This window comes from Lissotriton helveticus, chromosome 7 (assembly GCF_964261635.1).
Source record: "Lissotriton helveticus chromosome 7, aLisHel1.1, whole genome shotgun sequence".
NCBI lineage: Eukaryota > Metazoa > Chordata > Amphibia > Caudata > Salamandridae > Lissotriton > Lissotriton helveticus.
The window spans coordinates 134,511,995-134,532,637 of record NC_136068.1 but is presented as its reverse complement, the minus strand read 5'-3'; the positions used below and the strand labels follow the sequence as shown (position 1 = coordinate 134,532,637).

General features: G+C 42.6%; 1 protein-coding gene and 1 pseudogene across 1 annotated transcript in view; one reads left to right on the top strand and one right to left on the bottom strand.

Annotated features, from left to right (window-relative positions):
- TBC1D20 (TBC1 domain family member 20) overlaps positions 1–10,123 on the bottom strand; it is a 90,203-nt gene extending 80,080 nt beyond the window's left edge. Inside the window, exon 1 of the mRNA XM_078651728.1 lies at positions 9,891–10,123. Within this exon, the coding sequence (XP_078507854.1) occupies positions 9,891–9,948 (58 nt within the window). The 5' untranslated portion in view covers positions 9,949–10,123. The remainder of the gene's footprint in view (positions 1–9,890) is intronic.
- Positions 10,124–15,565: 5,442 nt separating this feature from the next.
- On the top strand, positions 15,566–16,815 carry LOC144768970 (dnaJ homolog subfamily B member 1 pseudogene; annotated as a pseudogene).
- Positions 16,816–20,643: the final 3,828 nt, after the last annotated feature.

The following is a 20,643-nucleotide window of genomic DNA, read 5'->3' as shown; positions in this document are numbered from 1 at the left end:
CTTAAAAGTTTCTTAAATATTTTACTAATTTAAAATGTCATATCAAAGCAATAATCAATCTATCATAAATACTTAAGTGTTAAAAGCCTTACAAGTTGAATCAAACATTTAGATACTAGTATAATACCTTATTACATGCACCACTAGAGATGGGCAAAGTTGTCTTCCGGAATGAATCACCCTTTCTAGATAACAAAATCAATATTCTGTGTAGTAATTTCTTAAAATGCATTCAAGCCCTTTAAACCGTGTTTACTTTTGTCCTTTGTCTACAAGATTCTGTCCTAGTTTAGCATCAGTGGGATCCAGTGCATTCCTTCCTTCCTCTGCCAGAGCCCACTCACATACATCATTCCTCCATTGCGCAACCCCAGGTCTATCCCACTGCAACCAGTGCATTGTAATACACCTCTGCGGTAGAATCATGCCCAGCGTAAAAACCTCTAACTCAGTTTTCTTTCTTAAGTCAAGGATGTAGGCTTGCAGTACAATGTTCCAAGGTTCCATCAATCAAATTCTCCACAACCAGTTGCAAACTTTTTACTTCAGTTTCCCATAAGCTAGCCACTAATGTATGCTTCCACGCCTTATGCATCCGATCTGTTCTAACGCAAATCACATTGAGGAAATGTATCTGGCAGTTGTGGGTAAATTTAGAGTATAATAGTTAGCTTGTAGTAATAGTCTGCATACATACTTACATCAAATTGAATCGTTATTGCATAACAGTCAAGGCTGTAAAATAAAACAACTCCTGCAGGAAAAAAAGATTCCTCGGGCACCACTGAACAGCACAACCTTTGCAGGGCTGGAGAACCACAGAGAGCAGAGAAACCGGGATTCTCTATTTTCACTGTCAGCTCCTGCAATACACTGCAGCAATCTCCCAAACTCAACCCCTCTTTCTATCAAAGGTGGCTAGAATGCAAAACTTCTGCTTACACAACATTATTCACCAGCGACCTGATACTACAGCCCAACTAAAGTGCATCATTGACTTCCTCACACCACTTACCATTATGTGAACAATCATATGCCCTCTCCATATGTTCTGTAAACATTCATGTGTGCCTAGTGTAACCAAGTTCCTACAAGTATGCATAGTATGTATTCCGTGAGGAGCTCTGCTACTCCTTCTCCCAAGGACTTCATTATATAAATACAGTGGCTTCCCCAAGTCTCTTAGCCTGATTAATGATTTGTTTTCCATTTTAAGGACAAATGAATGATAAACTCTAATCTGGGTAAGAAAGAAAGGACTACCCGCCTTCGGTTTTGTAGCTTTTTCTTGATTTTAGTTTGAGGAAATGGTTTAAAGACTGTCAAGTGGAGTGTAAACTATTTACCATGATGCAGCCTTTGGAATAGTGGAACAAGTATGAAAGGGACACGAATACCAAGGGCTCGTGACAGATGGGAGTTAATAAATTTCAGATTCACAGAGGAGTCTGATCTTAAATTTAATAGACAGATTATGTGCAAGAGAAGAGGTGCTAAAGTCTCAAATGAATCCTCCTTTTCTGGTGTGCGTAGTTGAGAGGTTTTCAAAATGTCCTTCGCTCAGAGACTCAAAGACCTGAAGGTAGAAATGACATTGTAGTGTGGTGTGAGTAACACCACAAGGTTACAATTTATGGTTATATATTATAATAGTTGTTCTTTTTGCTGAACCAGAGGCTCTCAATAAGGAAGGGCTAAGATGGCCTTTCAGGATTCTTTCCAGTGACTGCAGATTACAAAACTGCAAATCAGTATACACGTCATCTACAGCCTTTAATGCCTCCTTTTTTGCTCTGTGGGCTCACCCCCACTTGAAAGCTCAGAATTTGCTGCTTTATAACCTCATCATCCCCCCAAAATGTTTCTCGTGCTTTTTGCAGTGACGTTAGTGACCAGACGCCTAACAGACAAGTCCAGTCTTACTGTTAATGTATTACAATAGGCCTTTAAGCAGACTGGAAAGAAATTGAAACGTTCAACTTAGCTTTTTATGTACTGAATATATATTCGCCTTTGTTCCTTTACAGTGCTTTGCTGCCCTCCAGCTAAGTTTGCGCTATTCAAATAGTGCATACATTGTATGGTGGAAACCAAATGCTTTATGAAAGGTTCTGTTGAAAAACTCGTGCCGCTGAGCCGCAAAATGATAACAGTAAGTCACTGTTATGCAAGTTTAATATATTTTACACGAGGTATTCTTTTTGTGGCTAGTACATTAAAGTGGCAAATAAAAGACATAGGCGGAAACTGAACTTGTTTATAGTAAAAATAAAACAATTGCATTTTATAATTTAAACATTTCTATCTGCACCATATTAACTCTGCTCTCCATCCTCCCCCGCATACTATACCCTCTTGTATCACGCACCTCCTTTTCTCCATAACTCATTCCATAATGTACATGTACTTATTCCAATATATGTGCCTCTTACCCAAACTAAAGACCTCTCCAATGCTGTCAGCCCCTTGACGTACTGCATCCACTATTTAGCCTGCCTACTTCACGCGATCACTCGATGTACGTTTTTCACACATTATCCTGCCCTGGGCTTCCATTTAATGAATCACTACATTCTGAGAGCTGTGGTAATCATCTGATGTAACTGAACTGCCACACCTGATAACAATGATTTGGAAAAGGAAAGTTCTGGAACTGAATACATGGTGTACGTGAAGCGATATGGCCCTGTACTTATCACCTTCACACAGCTGCCTGACTATTTCAGTCTCAATTGGATGAGCAGAAGGCTGTAATGGACACTTTATTGATCATTAAATTCCTAGTGAAAATATTCACCGTTGTAATATAGTCATCATATGAACTAGTTAGTCTGTAAGGTAGGATACTGCATTAGAGAGTTATGTATGCAGACTGGGCATGTTTAGAATGCAATTGTCTGGATAACAGACAGAACGATTGACTAATGAGGGAGATGTTGCAGGGATTCTGCCCAAGAACACAACTATGAGCAGGATTATAGGACCTTGGTGTATAGGGACCGAGTCATCCTACCACCTGAGTACCCATGAGCCCAGGACCGACTAGCTATAGTGTCTCACTTGCTCTCCTACTCACTCACAGAGAAACAAGTGATTAGACGCCCCAGAACACAACACTCCCAGATCTCTCAGGAATCGCTGTAACAAGACACACCCTTTCACTCACTCTTGTACTTGTCCATAATAAGATCTGACAGAGACACAAAACAGTTTAAAATAATTATTTTAACTAACGTGCCCTAACATGCAGTATACATTCCACACCAAGCAGGAAAATGCATAGTACAAATACAGTTAGCAGAACAGCTAGTCCATATATCAAGAAAGAAGAGGTCACCATGAAAAGACAATGGAGAAAAGACAATAGAGCCTAACCTGCCCCCCCTTGCTAAGAAGAAGAATTATTATATATATCAAAAGATATCTGGGCTTTGTCAGCAGACTCCATACCTTAGCCTACAGAGAGTAAGTCTACATCACAGGTGCTGTCTCGCTCTTCTCCCTGGAAAGGTTCCTCTCCAAGTGTGTGCCACCTATTCGTGTACTTGCATAACACCAAAGTACGTCGTCCTAAATAATAGCTGCGTAGGTATATTGTGTCTAGGTGCAAAGGCCTTACCAGAACAAAATAACAAGGGGCATTGTTTATCGACCTTGCTCACGATGTTCAGACCAAATACCAGGACAGGCAGAGAAGGCACACAGCAGTCTGTTCTCATGTAAAAAGGGCGAACAAAGCCTTTGCAAAAATAAAGCTATGTAGTAACGTGTGCAAAGCTGCATAATGTCTGCAGAGCTCATGCTAATTTTATGGAGAAGACAATGTCCTGATGGGCCATGTGACAGAAATGTTGGGAGAAGTGCTTTGAAGAAATAGTGGAGTTAAGAGGAACTGAAGCTGCCAACACAACCCAAGGCAATCAGAAGCAAGATCATTCATTATCTTTAAAGATGCCCAGCGCACTTTCCTTCGGCAGCATGGAGAGGGTCCCAGGCACTTGTCTGTCAGAGCTGAGAGAAGCTTCAACTGCTAACACAACCACAGACCGTAAGAAGCCACATGTACCGGGTCTATCTCTACAGATGTCCTGCGCACTTTCCTTCAGCAGCATGGAGAGGGCCCCAGGCACTTGTCAGAGCTGAGAGAGGCTTCAACTGCTAATACGACCATAGACAGTCAAAGGCCACATGCACCAGGTCTGTCTCTGAAGATGTCCAGGGTCCTTTCCTTGGAGAGCAAAGGGACTGCCCCAGGCACTTCTTTGTTAGAGCTGAGAGAAGCTTCAACTGCTAACTTAACCAAACGCAGCCAGATGCCACATGCACCAGGTCTATCTCTACAGAGGTCCTGGGCCCTTTCCTTGGACAGCAAGGAGAGGGCAACAAGGCACTTCTTTGTGAGAGCTGCTTCAACTGCTAACCCAACCGAAGACAATCTGAAGCCACATCCACCAGGTCTACCTCTACAGATGTCCAGGGCTCTTTTCTTGGACAGCAAGGAGGGGGGCTTAAAGCACTCTATAGGAAGTCAAAGCAGAAAAGAGGCAGGAACTGTAACCAGGGACACATCTGAGTTCCATGACTATTTCGAGCTTTTGGGGAAGAGAAGGGATGGAAACTACTACGGGTATGCCTATGAAGACTAAATGGAACGTGAGGGTGAAGTGTAGACAATTACTACACACATTTTTCGCCGAGGGGATGAACATTCACAGCCAGAAGCAAACCGCATACCACTCACCGAGATAGGGTGAAAGAATGCTAGTGAAATTTGGGGAATGTGTTAGATGAGGTGGATTTAGCAGCACACGTGAGCTATATAAAACAATCCTAGAGCAGGTCTCAGTTCTAAAGAGGAATTAGATCAGGTAACATACCTGGTAAAATCAATTTCCACAGCAATCCGAAGAAAATTAGCTAAGTAGATCAGTAAAGTTATAATTTTGCTTTCAGTTTCACTTTATTCTACAAGTCACTGTAACCCACCCATGGAGGGGATGAGAGTCAATTTGGCAACTCCACCATCCTGCCCTAAACTGGAGTTTGGGAATGAGAACAAACTGAGGAAAACATTTACTTGACACTCACAACAGAACAATTATCCCATATTTGCAAACAGTAACTGACTGACCACCACTTAACAACTGACACTAAACAGTGTTAAGCAAGGAAGAAATGTCACCTTATACTGCTTGTGGTGGTGTTAATGGTATGAGTTAAAGTACTGGCAAAGAGGGTTAACAGGGTGTTTAATGAAACTGAATTTGAGTCACTAAGTGGACTTGTCTATGACGTGTTCACTCCTGGTTAGTCAGCTCAGATTTGGTAATGTGATTTGGGGAGATGTACGCATTGTTACTTACATAGCGAAAACTTCATCAAGGAGCATTGTACTTCAGGCAGGATTACAAGATGAATTAATTTTGAGTACCTTAACTGGGTTATTACACAATGGCATTAAAGAATTATACTACATTTCACATATTTAAAATATTTTATAGGCACAATGCAATTAAGTGAATTGCCCAGCTGATTTTTGCTCAGGTGACAAAGTTTGGATGAACTCAGACATATACATCACAAAAGCAGCATGTTGGTCATTAGGCCACGCAACAAAACATACAGATCCAGATGTGCCTGTTTTTGGGCAATTCTCCCTGAAATAAGGCCATTCTGGAACATACTGGTGAACACCAAACTTTAATCCCTGAGCACAGTGCTGCTAATCTAAATATGATGGTCTCAAATTAGAATCCAGAATATTAAAAACTGTATAAATGAAAGAAAACTTATTGTTGACATGACTTATTCCTGAGGACATATATTACAGACTTAGAACACAAAAATCAATAGAAAGTGTTAGCCTACCAGAAGGATCAGAATGAAATGAAAGCAAACCTGGTTTGAAGCACCTTTTACCTGAATTTCTTATAGTAAAACTTTATACATGTTAATCAGCAATGCTCATAGAATATTGTCAAGATGTTTCCCCGATCGCTCTAAATCTACGCAGTCAGTTTTAAACTTGTGAGACCCCCGCATGTGACTCATATGTGTAAAGCAGCAAGCAACGTAGCTACATTGTTGCCACAAAGACTACATACATCAAGATTTTGCAGATATATTGTTAAGATACATAAAAAAAACTTCTTGTGATTCATACCAGACGAAAAATTTAAACAAAAAATATAATCGGTATGACCCAGGTAACACAAGCATTTCCAAAGTTAATGTTTTGAACTAGAAGTCTAACTGAAGTTATCGAACTGGCTTACATGTTAAAGCCAATCTCATAAGTCACGGATTTGATTGTCTTTCATCTTTTTACTGCCTTTTGAAGGTAGCAAATCGGGCGTGCTGTATTTTTCTTATGTATTCTTTTGCTTTAAAATGTGCATTGCCTGTGATGGGGAACACAGTGATCAAAAGTCATGTCCGGTAGCTCCCATTAGAGGGTATGTCACGTTCTTTCTCTTTATATCTTTTTGTTTGCTGTATTTTACTTCCGTTAGCCTCTGTATCCATTTTGTTATTTGTTTTTTTAAAGAAGTATTATGAAGAGCTAATCACCAGCTACGCCACTTCTGAACTCTGAGAAAACGTGTATATTTTTGTTGAATATACCTTTACCAACTCATGCCGAAATCTCCTCTGTAGTCTTCTGGACGATTCAACCCTGGTCTGCCCTTGTGATGGGTCAACTACCCAAGTTTTGTTCCATTTTATGTTTTTTTGCAGATTTTACAGCCCCTCTCTTCTTATTCTACATTAAGTAAACTTTAAATAAGTCTAATCTAGAGTAGAGCTGTCGAGATGTGTCCACACAGTAGAGATGCGTTAATCTATCTCAGCTACTAGGCAGTTCTGACATTTGTTACAGTCTGCTTCTTTCTTAAAGAGGCAGGTAGATGTAGAAAAATCGATGGAGGGTTGAGTACTCGATTAATTGTTGTTTTGTGTGAGTTTTAAGTATAACTGGCAGTCATACACCTGATTTGTTTTAATTTTGATACTGCAGGTTTTAGTCAGCATATTTAAATACATGTGTGCTCATGTGTTTAGAACATGATATACCGATGTGTATATGGGCTTTGTTCCCCTTTTTATGTGTGATATTTTTATGGCTAGGCCGCAAAAATTATTTTTGAGTATGTTACGTTGCTAGTACCACTATTAACACAGAACCTATATTTGTATCTGTAAATGCGTTATACTATATTTGTAGGTACAAAAGGGGGTGGTGATGGACAGAGCATCTGAACCAATCAAACACTCACACCCAGTCAACAGATCTGGGTTAAATCCATCACCGTTCTTTAGCCCACTCTGCCACCCCAGTTCAGACATGGCCATATGCAAATCAGTCTGACCCTGTGCCTCATGGGAACAGTCCAGCCCGAACTGCCAAGCCATGCCTTCCCTGGACCGGAAACAAGCATCCTAGGACCGGTTTCTGGAATTTCAGCCATCTTCAGCCAGGCTTGCTTGAATCCAGTGGCAAAGTGAGCAAGGGACTCACGTCTGAGCATACCCTGCTAACATATGGCGAACATAGCGGTACAAAAGGGGTGGTGATGGACGGAGCATCTGAACCAATCAAACACTCACACCCAGTCAACAGATCTGGGTTAAATCCATCACCGTTCTTTAGTCCACTCTGCCACCCCAGTTCAGACATGGCCATATGCAAATCAGTGTGACCCTGTGCCTCATGGGAACAGTCCAGCCCGAACTGCCAAGCCATGCCTTCCCTGGACCGGAAACAAGCTTCCTAGGACCGGTTTCTGGCATTTCAGCTGCCTTCAGCCAGGCTTGCTTGGATCCAGTGGCAAAGCGAGCAAGGGACTCACGGCTGAAATGCCAGAAACCAGTCCTAGGAAGCTTGTTTCCGGTCCAGGGAAGGAATGGCTTGGCAGTTCGGGCTGGTCTGTTCCCATGAGGCACAGGGTCAGACTGATTTGCATATGGCCATGTCTGAACTGGGATGGCATAGTGGGCTAAAGAACGGTGATGGATTAAACCAAGATCTGTTGACTGGGTGTGAGTGTTAGATTGGTTCAGATGCTCCGTCCATCACCACCCCCTTTTGTACCGCTTTGTTCGCCATAAGTTGGCATGGTTTGCTCAGACGTGAGTCGCTTGCTCACTTTGCCACTGGATTCAAGGAAGCCTGGCTGAAGACGGCTGAAATGCCAGAAATCGGTCCTAGGAAGCTTGTTTCCTGTCCAGGGAAGGCATGGCTTGGCAGTTCGGGCTGGACTGTTCCCATGAGGCACAGGGTTGGACTCATTTGCATATGGCCATGTCTGAACTGGGGTGGCAGAGTGGGCTAAAGAACGGTGATGGATAAAACCCAGATCTGTTGACTGGGTGTGAGTGTTTGATTGGTTCAAATGCTCCATCCATCACCACCCCCTTTGTACCACATGCTATATTTGTATGCACTTTAGCAGCTTTTGGCTGACTGCAGAGCACCTGTCTGTTTTTCCATTTCTGCATGATTATGGGACTAGGGATTGGCCAAGTAGGAGTTTAGTGCCCTCTCTTTAGGGCTTTGGGATGTTATGCACTTTATTTATTTTATGATGCGGTGGAATACGTTTTGACTGCATGATTGTTGATGTTGCTAATTATGTATTGTAATGCTTTTATAGTATTTTTCCTAAAACTGAATAAAGTTGATTTGACTTTGAAATCCCCCAAATGTTTTTCAATATTAAACTAAACATGCACATTATAAATATTATTAACATTGTCTAGCTTAAAGTCAAGATTTACAATGGTTAAAATGGAAAACGTCACAAAAATAACAATCTACGTTAAATGCAATATGTTTTGATGCAAAAGGCAGGTTAGTGTCGTTGACATTAATGACATGAAAATAACAGGTTATGTATATAAAATTACATCATTATCAATTAACGGTAAGTAAAAACAGGCCACCATAACCTTTCCTAACGCTGCTTATGAATGAGAAGGCGCTATGTAACTATCAGAATAATATATCAGACTTTGCTTGAAACTAACTACAACTTATTTACAATCGCCATTTGGTTGGTTTTCCTGTTCCTGAAAGCTCAACATAATTAATTACAGTAGCAGGATAGTTTTAATAGAAAAGCTATTATCTAGCTACATGGGTACACTCTTAAGCTTGGGGCACGATGTCCCAGTAGCTGGAGATGGAGCAAAAATAGGTAAACATAGTTGCCACTTGTGCTGCCTTTTAAGGAAAGAGTGCTTTACATGCTGGTATTATTGAACCTACACTTACATTGTTAAAAGTGAAACTACAAGTACTGGATGCAGCATCGTTAAGGCAACCAACAGAGTACTCTTTGAAGGTGCCACACATGGCATGGGACCATTTGCAAGTATAACTCTTGGGTACAGTATCAAAACTTGTCTACAGATCTCAATGCATAGTCCAGCTTGAACAAGGACTCGGGCTAGGCCACAGTATCTGATGTTAGTTACAGCGTCACCCCTGTGCGAAAGAAATGTGTACTTCTAACAGAGACACAGAATTTGTAGAAGAGGGCTGTACTTTTATATCCCGGTTTGTTGGCAGATCTCCCGAATCTGTCACTTTCCTCCTCTCCTCAACATCCCTTGTCCATACAACAGCTGAGCAACCCCCAGTATTTACCTGCATGTATAAACACGCCCACCAGTCGAAAGCATGTCGAGGCAAAGTTTAAGATACACCTGCACTTCAGTGTCATCACAAGGTTGGGAGATTGAGAATGTAGCGCTCTATGCAACATCTCCACGTCATAAAGGCTCTCTTCTAAGCTCCATAAGACCCCCACGCCCCTCCCCACTCTAGAACCTTTAGTTTCCATCTGTTCTACAACACTGAGCTCTACTCCGCTCAGCTATATAATTACCTCGCTTGCAGTGGCCGGTGAGCTGGGGGCCGGAACCAGCGCTCCGAGACTTCCTCATGTTCCCGGGGGCCGGCACATCCCGGGCCGAGGTTAAGGGTCAGATGCTCCAGTTACCGGAGTCTGACGTCACTACTCCGCTAACGGGAACATCAGCAGTGCGGGGCCCCCAGCAGCTAGCGCCTCGCCCTTCCACCGTGCGGACACTCCTCCCATTGGCCACGGGAGGCGGGGCTATGCGTTCCAAGTCTCTCTCTGGCAACCATCACTAGCTTCCGGGTTCTGGGAGCATTTTATTGGTCGGTGATTGATTGTTTCGCCTTATGTTACCCCGATTGGACCAGAAAGGGAGAGTTGCGCGTCCCCATGGCAACGCGTCGTCCTTCGTTCATTTCAATCCAGGAAGTTATTGGACAACACAGCCCTTCGAGGAGACCATCTTGAGAAGGGCGAGGAGGCACGTCAGCCTCATTCAGCACCAGCAGTTGAAAAAGATGTCCATTCCTAAGAATTTTCTTAGACTGTTCTGACTTCTTACACTGATCTGTGTCTTCACGAACCTGGTACCGACTTGGCATGTATCACTTGTGTGGTTCGAGATCCGCCGTCTGTACCCCCACCCACACACAAACACAGTATAGTTTCATAGGTCAAGGGAAAGAATGGGATTCGAAAAAAGCGTTGACAAAGTCAAAAGGTCTGGTGTTTATTATTACCCCTGAGGCGCTATTATGGAGGTTAGCATTCTACTTCAGAACTCTAGATTTATTTTATTATTTTTTTGTTTATTTATGCATTTTTGTACAGTGTGTATTTTGCCCAAAGGTACTAAAGCACTTTACAATAGACATACGTCGTTACATGTACAAGTACATTAAGTACTAAAGTTTAAAATATCGTTATAATAAGTTCCAGAATTTCAAAATAGTAAATGATTACCAAAGGCACAGAATTACAATTTTTCAAGATGTAGATAGAATGAATTGCAGCAGGGAATACTTTGTTTACTGGTGCCATGTACTGGGAAGCGTCTGATGAAATGTACGGCAGGGCTACCCAGTGCAGTTGGGGTATCCCTCTAAGCACAGCCTAATCACAGCAGTGGAATGAATGCTCACATGCACACACAGTGAGCGTACAGCAGTGACAGCTCGCACAGGTAACGCTGTGGGGCGGCGAGGCAGGCGGGGCTGGGTGGGGGTAGTGGAGTGTGACATACAACGGGAAAGTGGAGAGTAAAGAAAGAAAGAAATAAAAGCACTTATTTTGCGTCGCAGCTTTGCCGACTCTGCTTTTTCTCAGGGGGATGCTGGGAACACTTCCCTTGGTTCCCTTAGGGATTACTTTGGGGCCCTTTCTGGAACTCCCTCTGTTTACCCTTGGCCCCCCACTGTTCTGCTGGGGACCCTGCCCACCTTTGGTGAAGTGTCCCACATGACCCTTGTGGACCCGGGTACTCACCCAGCGGCCACCTCTTCAGCAAGCTTCCTAGGGTTAGTCAGCTTGCTATCAATAAGGTGCTGGCGTAGCTCTGGAAAACAATTGCTAGACAAGTGCTCGCAAACAAACCATAGAGCCCCTGATAATCATTCACTTTGCTACCCTTCACCCAACCATCCTATGCTCTGCAAAAAAAAAGTCACATATTCTACCCAAGTGCTAGACTCCAGTTTCTTACAATTCCTAAACCTTTGTCTATATTATGTTATTAAGGCTTCCTTCATTTGCACATAAGAATTCAGATCCTCAGAAGGCAATTCCAATAAGGTATCTCGCCCATCACATAGGAACCGCCCCCACAACCCTGCTCTCCAATTCTTCTCAGGGACCCGGTGGGGGGTCTTAGCTACCTCATAGGCCTTAAACCATTGCCCAATATCTTCACTCTTATGAAAATCCTTAATGACATCCTTGGGAATAAACACTCTTGTTTCTACAGGTACGGACGGTGCTCTGCCACCAGAGGGAGAAATTTCTAAACTTTTAGCTTTCAATTCCATTTCCCTCAACATCCTCTCATGCTTCAAATGCATTCTTTTCTCCGTGCAGCGAACTCGGTAACTTCTGAGCCGAGACAGGCCCTGCAACACTCTTCTCCGGTGATGCAACAGTGACCTCTGCAGCGGCGATACGCTTTTCCGGTGATGCAACACGATTCGTCGGTAATGCGATAGCAAACAGATGCGGCGGCAGCACGCTTCTTCGGCGATGCGACGGCAACTGCTGCGGCGGCAACACGCTTCTCCTCGTTGCGTCGCGCTTCCAGCTCCCAGCGACACGCAGTCTTCTCAGAGGGCCCAAACAACAGTAGGCACCTCTCTGCAGGTAGAATTCCCAGCAAGGGGATTCAGGGTAGCTGGTGGTGAAGTCTTGTATTCCTGTGATTTCAGGCAGGAGGCAAGCACACTTCAAGCCCTTGGAGACTCTTCCTCAAGATTATGAAAAGTTCACAAAAGTCCTTTTCCCCTTTCATTGGCAATAAAGTAACCACTGCAGGCCAACCCCAGAAATAGCAAAACAGCACAGGGGCAGTCTCCTCATTCAGCTTCCTTGGTTCTTCTCCTTGGCAAAGGTTTGTCTTGATTCCCAGAAGTGAACTACAGTTCTGTGGACTGGGTCCTAATATTTATACTGCAAAATCCTTTGTTCTCTGAAGGCAGAGAGTGTCTGTACCTAGTCAAAACCAGTTCTGTCCTCCTGGGTGCAGCTTCCTGGCAGGAAGGGGAGACAGCATTGTTAGAAATCGGACCTGGGCCAGGTAGCTGACAATAAATCTCCCCCTACTCTCTATTCTATGAGGGCTCAGGTCAGTGAAAAGAAATCTCCGCCCCCCTACTCTCTATTCAATGCAGGTCCTATTCAGCCCAGCCCTGACCCATCAGACTGCTGGAGCGAAGGCCCTCTCCGGATACACAAACCTGGCAGAAACATGCTGGATGGTTAGGCAAGAAAAGACCTACTTTCTAAAAGTGGTATTTTCGTTTTGATTTCAAATCGTTTTTATTGAGTTACAAGAAGTGACAAATAATTAGAACAATAATAATAGTAAAAAGTAAATCAATCAGGAGAAAACAAATACAAGACAAAATAAGTAAATAAATAGAAACTAGAAATTGCTCAAGTGCCCAGCTAAGGTATTCACAGTTCCCCATGAGAGTTCAAAGGAGTATACAATACTGTATATAACACAAGTGTGTCAAGTAATTACATTCTACGCAATTATAGAAGCAAGAAATACAATACAGTACAGGAGATTTTTCACGGTGGGTCGTATGAGAATGATGAGGCATCAAGGGACTTCCAGAGTTTCCTGTGGGTTTCACTCCATGGAGAGGTATGGAGTGAGACATTGTCCGCTCCTCTGAGGAAAGATAGCCACTCTTGCCACATTCTAAAAAACACATCATTGGTGTTTTTCCACTTACACAATACAATTTTACAGGCTAAGGTGAGCATGAGGTCTAGCAAGTATCGGTCGTTTACATTTTCGACTTTAGGGTCCAAAGCACCTAATATAATATATGAAAATTCTCTTGGAGGGATTATGTTGAAAGCCTTACTTATACACGCATAAACCTTGTCCCAGTAGGTTTGTAAAGTAAGTTTAAAGATTTTTTCGGGTGTCCAGTTTGTCCTATTTATTAGCATAAGTTTGGTTTGCGACAGTATTGAAGATATTTTATTTGAAAATGGGTTGGTATGTATTTTGTCCCAGTCATATGTGATGTTGTTTGAGTTGGGTTCAGATTCCCACTTAACTTCACATTTTCTGTGAGATTTGTGAGGCTTGGGGGAAAGAAGTTTATATATTTTAGAGACGGTGTGTCCTGACTCTAGTAGCTGTGACATCTTGGAGACAATCGACGGGTCGTAGGGTTTAATAGAGAGCATCGAAAGGAGAGATTTTAGCTTTAGGAAGTTATAAAAAACTCCTTTGGTTTTAGTCCGGGTCGATCTTGTAGGGTAGTAAAAGGTAATGGGAGGGCCCCTATAAAGAGGTTTTTGACTAGATTTTTGCCGTTTTGAGACCAGTATTCCCAGTGGAGCATCTCACCATCGATCTTCAGGCTCGGGTTGCGCCAGAGAGAGGACATATTGGACTTATTGATTTTTAGTGTGGAGAGGTGGTCCTGCTGTAAAAGGGCTCTTTCAGTATTAAGCAGAAGGTACTTTGAATGGGGGAGGTGGGATACATTCATGGTGAGGAGAGCAGGTAGAGGCATATCATTGATGATTGACTTCTCTATATCTATCCAGGCTGGGGTATAATCAGTCTGAGTGATTAGTCAATTGGCCTCTTGTTTGCAAAGATACACTGTTTGATAGTTCTTAAAGTTTGGAAGGCACAGACCACCTTTCTCTTTCGGTTATTGAAGTTTTTCCATTGATATTCTGGGTTTCTTGCCTTACCAAAGGAACGTACTAAAAAGTTAATAGATTCTATTCAGGAAGTCATTTGAAAAAGTAATTGGTAGCATGCTAGCTAGATAGTCAGTTAACAAGAGGAGTAACCATAATTTTTACAGTCTTAGCCCTATCCCACCACAATAGATATTTAGGTGACCACCCATCTAGCAATGAAGAGATTTTCTTGTAGAGTGCGTCTCGTTGGCTTGGAGGGTGGTGATCAAATTTCCGGTGAAGTCTAGGCCCAGGTACTTGAAGCACTTAGGTTGCCACAGGAGACCAGATTCGCCCATAATTTCTTTACCACCAAGGTTATTCAGGAGTTTAACAGTCTTATCTTTATTTAATTTGTACCCAGATACGACAGCAAAGTCTTCTATTGAGGACATGAGAGCAGGGATAGCAGCTTCGGCATTCTCGAAGACAACTAGTACGTCATTGGCATACTCAGTAATCTTGACCATGCAGTCATTAAAACATATCCCTGAGATCTAGCTATTATTCCTAAAATTGTATAGGAAGGGTTCAATTGCAAGCAGAAATAAGAAGAGAGAAATGGGGCAGCCTTGTCTTGTTCCTTTTTCTAATTTGAAGGAAGATGAGAGGGCGCCTCCCGCTCTTACCCTAGCCAAGGGATTAAAATAAAGTGACATTACCATGCACGTAAAATTGTCGCCCAAGTAAAATTTATCCAGCGTTGCTTTCAGGTAGGCCCAATCTACTTTGTTGAAAGCCTTTTTGGCATCCAAAGTGATAGCCACTGTTGGCAAGTCATTAAGTTTGGCTTTCTCCAGTACATGAGCTAGGATTCGGGTATTGTCACTTGATAATCTGCTCTTTAAATAAAAAACTTGCGAGGGGTGGATACGTTTGGGTAAGAATTTTTGAAGACGCTTGGCAAGAATCATTGCGTACATTTTACAGTCTAAATTAATTAGGGATATCAGTCTATACGTTTTGGGGAGTTTTGGATCTTTCCCTTCTTTTGGGATTACTGCTATAATGGCTTCTGCTAGTGCAGGGGTGGGGGAATCATATCGCCCGACGCCCGAACCATGTTGTTTTTATTGATGGGCAAGAAGATTTATTGTCTATTATGTCCGACGGACAAGTAGACATTAAATCACGTTAGTACAACAGGTTGTTGGCACTCTGGGGCTCACAGCCAATCCGAAGCTTGCACAGAGTCTTTGGAGGCATCTGATTGGCTAGCAGCCCATGACTGGGCTCTAGCCAGTGGTTGGCTGTGGGGGTTAAACGTCACTCAGTCTATGCAAGCAGAAGTCCGTGGCCGTAGCGGGGCTCGCTTTCAGGTAAATTAAGCAGTTTTGCCCGTTTCAGCATTGCTAGTATTTGAAAGTGTGAGGTTGGATGCTCCCATTAAACTATTCTGTACTTGATTGCGTGGAATTGTGACAGAGGTGCGATTTTTTTTTTAGCAACTATCGGTAAAACTGGCCCGCCGTGGCGCCTCAGAAGAGGACGTCAAAAAAGCGTATTGCAAGCAGGCGCGCTGCGCCACTACCGTGACAAAAAGAGGGAGCCAGGCTCTGAGAACAGCTTAATGGTGATTGCCGAGGCTTCAGACGTGGTTAGTGACCCCAAAAAACGAGAGTTCTTCGACAAGTACAGTGAATATAATTATGAAGGGCGTCGATGGCGGGCTCGGTGGACCCGTCATTCAGTTACACTTTCCACTGTGATCCTCATAATGTTTTCAGAGTTCTTCAATTCTTTTGATGCGTGCTACTGTGCACGAAGCGCAACAAACACACGGAAGTTAATGACCCATTTGCCAGCTTTGGGATGGGGGTCGGTGGATTCAGTAACGGGTTTTCTGCGGGCTCAGCGAGGACGTAATCACGTCAGCAAAAATCAAGACCCTCCAGTAGTGCATGCACTTAAAGGTATCTTGATGAAATCTACACCGGCTGCAGCAGTTAAATGAAGATTTTTTGATAAGCACCTGAATCCAGACGGCAGAACTGCACACTCCGAAGGACGAGATTGTAACCTTAGAAATCAAGAAAGGGCATGAAGATTACCTTCCCTAATGAAGGAGACGAAACACCCACAAGCATCCTCTCCGATCGAGTCTTTGTTCTGAAAAGATAAACCCCATCTAGTCTTCAGAGGGAAGGCTCGGACATTATCCACCCAGTAAAAATCACCCTGATAGAGGCGTTCTGTGGTACAGTTAATCCCCCGACCCTGGACAGCAGGACCATCCGACCGTCTTCAAGGACGACATAATTGAAACTGAATCCCAGGCGAAGGCCTCCTGCCACCCAAAGCCGCAGAGCAGCGGGGCGACCTCATCCTCAGTTCCCAGACTGAATTCCTCCCTCATCAAAGAAAGTACTGGAGCAGATACTGCCCGCATAGCCACAACGTGGACAAAACAATCGAACTGGAAAGTTGGTGTTTGGCCTGAAGAAAAACTGTAAAAAGTGAGTGTTATACAGGAATATTCAATAGTAACATGCTTAAGGCATTCTTGTATTAAAACGGGTGTCATGTTTTCAAGTTTTTATCTATTGGGCCTGACCAAAGGTAGTGTGTGTGAAACTTGGGGTTGCATTATGCAAGCTGTTGTTTTTTCACCGATATACAGCAGGGTACCATGACTTCACTGTGCACCGAGGTTAGGTACTGGTAAAATGTTTAAAACATGTAAATCCGTATTTGTATGGTGCACTTGAACATCTGCATAGTGCATTAATGTTTGTTAAAGTCAATAAGCCAGACAGCAGAGGCGCAACTAGACTGAGGCCCATTTGGGGGGAGAGGGGGGCCCTAAACTTCCAACTATAGACAGTGAGTGGAGATGCAGGGGCTCTAAGAAGGGGTGAAAACACAATAAAAAGCTTAGTTAACAAATGAATGGTCTTTGAAAGACCTGTGAAGTACTCGGTTGCAGCTGCGTGTGTGCCCGGGAAGCTGTCTCAGCCCAGGCTGACACACACGGGGGGAGGGAGTGGGGTCTGAAGGCCTTTGATCCCAATCAGCGTTGCGCCGCGCGCCTGCCGTACAGGGATACCATTTCTCCTGACTGGATCATGCAGCTGTGTGAGGGGTGTTCTCAATGAGGTGGGACAGCACTTATTTGTGAGGTTTTAACTTTCCCATCCTTTGCATGGACTTTTGAGGGGGTTGGAATGCTTTCATTTTTTAAATCCTTTCATCTGTAATGTCCATTTTCAGGTGTAAGGGCCTTTGCTTCTGTGGAACTTCTGAGAATCTTGGACAGTGTCTCTGTAAATCTCACCTCTTGTTAGTAATGTTCTTAATACAGTGATTAATTAATTTTTTTAAAAGCATTGCTAGGGTGTTTAAAAGGGTTATTTTTTCGAGCAGATCGCTCTGAATAGAATAGAACTGCTGCGCCTGCTGTGACGGACTGTGTGTACTGAGAGACCCTTATGGCTGCAGGAAGCGCAGGCTCCCATCGCCCTCATCGCTGCTATTGGAGTAGTGCCACTCAGCGCACCTCTCCATTGGTGGGCAGAGCAGATTCAAACTCCCTTTCACACAAGACGTGTGACAGAGATGCCAGATTGTGCAATTTCCCTCACAAATGGGTGATATTTTTCCCATTTGTGCGAGAAAATACTCAATTGACCAGTGCCTTCTATTTTTCAAGCTTAATTTGGCCCATTGTGCGCATATTTTTAAGCTGTGGCGGCGCCTCAGCGTCAGCACTGCAATTTATCATTCTTGAGCTGCCATGCTTGCTAAAAAATTGTAAAAGGACGCTGCCATTACTAGATAATGGGTAAGGAGGTACCCGAGAGGGAGGCGCAAAGGTGGCATTGCATTTGCGGGACTCACTACGATGATTTTCTTGAGGAGGGTCCTGTCAGTCTGGAACAGAGGCACGACGCATAAATTGCACCATTCTCATTGTTTGTTCAGACCCATGACTTCAGACCCAGATCTGAATGTGGGTGAAAAATACATTTATTTCGAAAAGTGAATGTTGTTTTCCATAGAACACAGTAGATGCCTCAATGTACTAATAATATCAAATTCTGCTATTTGTGTCATGTTGCAGAATGATATGTGATTGCGTCATCACTTTTATGTCTGTCTTTAGCCAAGACCTTTTGATTTTACTAAAATATGTATAATATTACTTAATGGTGCTTTAAGCCACCTCTATTCACCCATTGGTCTGTTGTTGGGTCATTCCCATATTGCTTCAACCCACTACAGCATACAGCATGGGGAAGTGGGTCAGCATCATTACTTAATCCTCTGATTAAAGTCACTTTGAGTAGCTGCAGTGCATTTTTCTCTTTCACAAGGTGCACATCCACACTCAAGGAGTTTCCCTGAGTACCAGAGTTACCAGATGTGATCGTAGAACACATTTGAAGTGAGCCCATGGCATATTTCAGCTTTATCAGTTCTTATCTCCTTCCAACGCTGTTGTAAATTCTGTTTGAAGTGGACTGCTGCTCTCTCATGGCATTCCCGGACTCTCTTTCACCAGTGGTTATTTGATCAACTTTGCCCAGGACAAGTGGATTTTGCAGGACATGTAGATCTCAGTGGTATTTTGTCCCTTGGACAACTAGATTATTTGGAAAATTCCACACCCCTGACTACAGCATACAGCATGGGGAAGTGGGTCAGCATCATTACTTAATCCTCTGATTAAAGTCACTTTGAGTAGCTGCAGTGCATTTTTCTCTTTCACAAGGTGCACATCCACACTCAAGGAGTTTCCCTGAGTACCAGAGTTACCAGATGTGATCGTAGAACACATTTGAAGTGAGCCCATGGCATATTTCAGCTTTATCAGTTCCTATCTCCTTCCAACGCTGTTGTAAATTCTGTTTGAAGTGGACTGCTGCTCTCTCATGGCATTCCCGGACTCTCTTTCACCAGTGGTTATTTGATCAACTTTGCCCAGGACAAGTGGATTTTGCAGGACATGTAGATCTCAGTGGTATTTTGTCCCTTGGACAACTAGATTATTTGGAAAATTCCACACCCCTGTAGTGTCCCATTAATTTGACCTGAGCTACTAAATTCATGGTAACAATTGTTGAGTTTAGACTCGCTAGACTCCAGACGGGTTCCCAATTCACAATGAAAACGTAGTTGACAAACTTTTTACTGAATATGCATTATTAATTGGTTTTTTTGTACATTTGAAAATTATGGTTTTTTAAGAACTGAATGTATTGTCCAAAATGTATTGTACATAAAAGGATTTTTATGATTCTATGTAACTATGATGATATCATTAGGATTTTAATGTGTTTAGCAAATTTTATGATTGTATTTTCTTTGCTTTGACAATATCAAAATAAAAACTATATTTTGATACATACAGTTGTTAGTGTTGGTTGAACTAGACTATTTGGGGTAATTGCTGTTGTGTTGAAGCCTAAATGAATGTTTTAGTCAATTATAAAGTTATAATACTCAGAAAGGAAATCTCCTTTTGTTGATTTATTTCCCGGTCCTTTCTGGGTTTTACAGGGAAATCTCTCCCCTTTTTTCAGTTGTTTTCTATGATAAGTTCATCAGCTTTTTATTTGAAACATTCAAGCATGTCGTGATTCGTTTGTAAATTCATACAATTTTCTTCATGTTTAGAAACATAATCAAATTCTTATGCCACTGACATCAATATAAGTAATGCGCCATTTTTTACAACACCCAATGCATTTCGGGTCGGAAATACATGACCCTTCGTCAGGGGTCTGTTAAATGAAAACAAAACAGGACCAGATTAGTCACTCTGCATACTATCTCAATGTGAAATACATTTGACACATAAAAAACGAAATGCACAGTGAAACATTCGTCTGTCAAAATGCTCGTAAACTATGTTCTCTAATAATCAGGGTCATGTGTGCTCCCATCAAACTCCTAAGCCATTGACAGCAAATTGTAGGTCTGCGCTACATATTCATTAAAAGATCTTTAAAGTTAAACATATCGTACATCCATAACACGCCATGTTAACACCCCAAAGTAACACTCACGTTAATCTTAGCGCGGTCGCGCTTCCCGGTGGATTCAAAACTGTTTCCTGACTGCGAAGCAACGAAGCTTCTCATAGGTTTACTTGAGTTACACGTGATCGCGGCATCAACCAATGGGGTTGAAATACCGTGATCATGTAATATGAGTGCAATGGCTTCACAATCTCAAGGCGCCATAGAGGACGACTAAAACTACATTACCCATGGTTATCTCACTCGATTATCATAAGAACCATACGATGACATTAACTGACCTGATGATTAAATGCACACGCTTAAATATATGCCAAAAAAAGAATAAACAACAGCATCCAATTTTAAAACGAACATATGGTGTTATACATTAC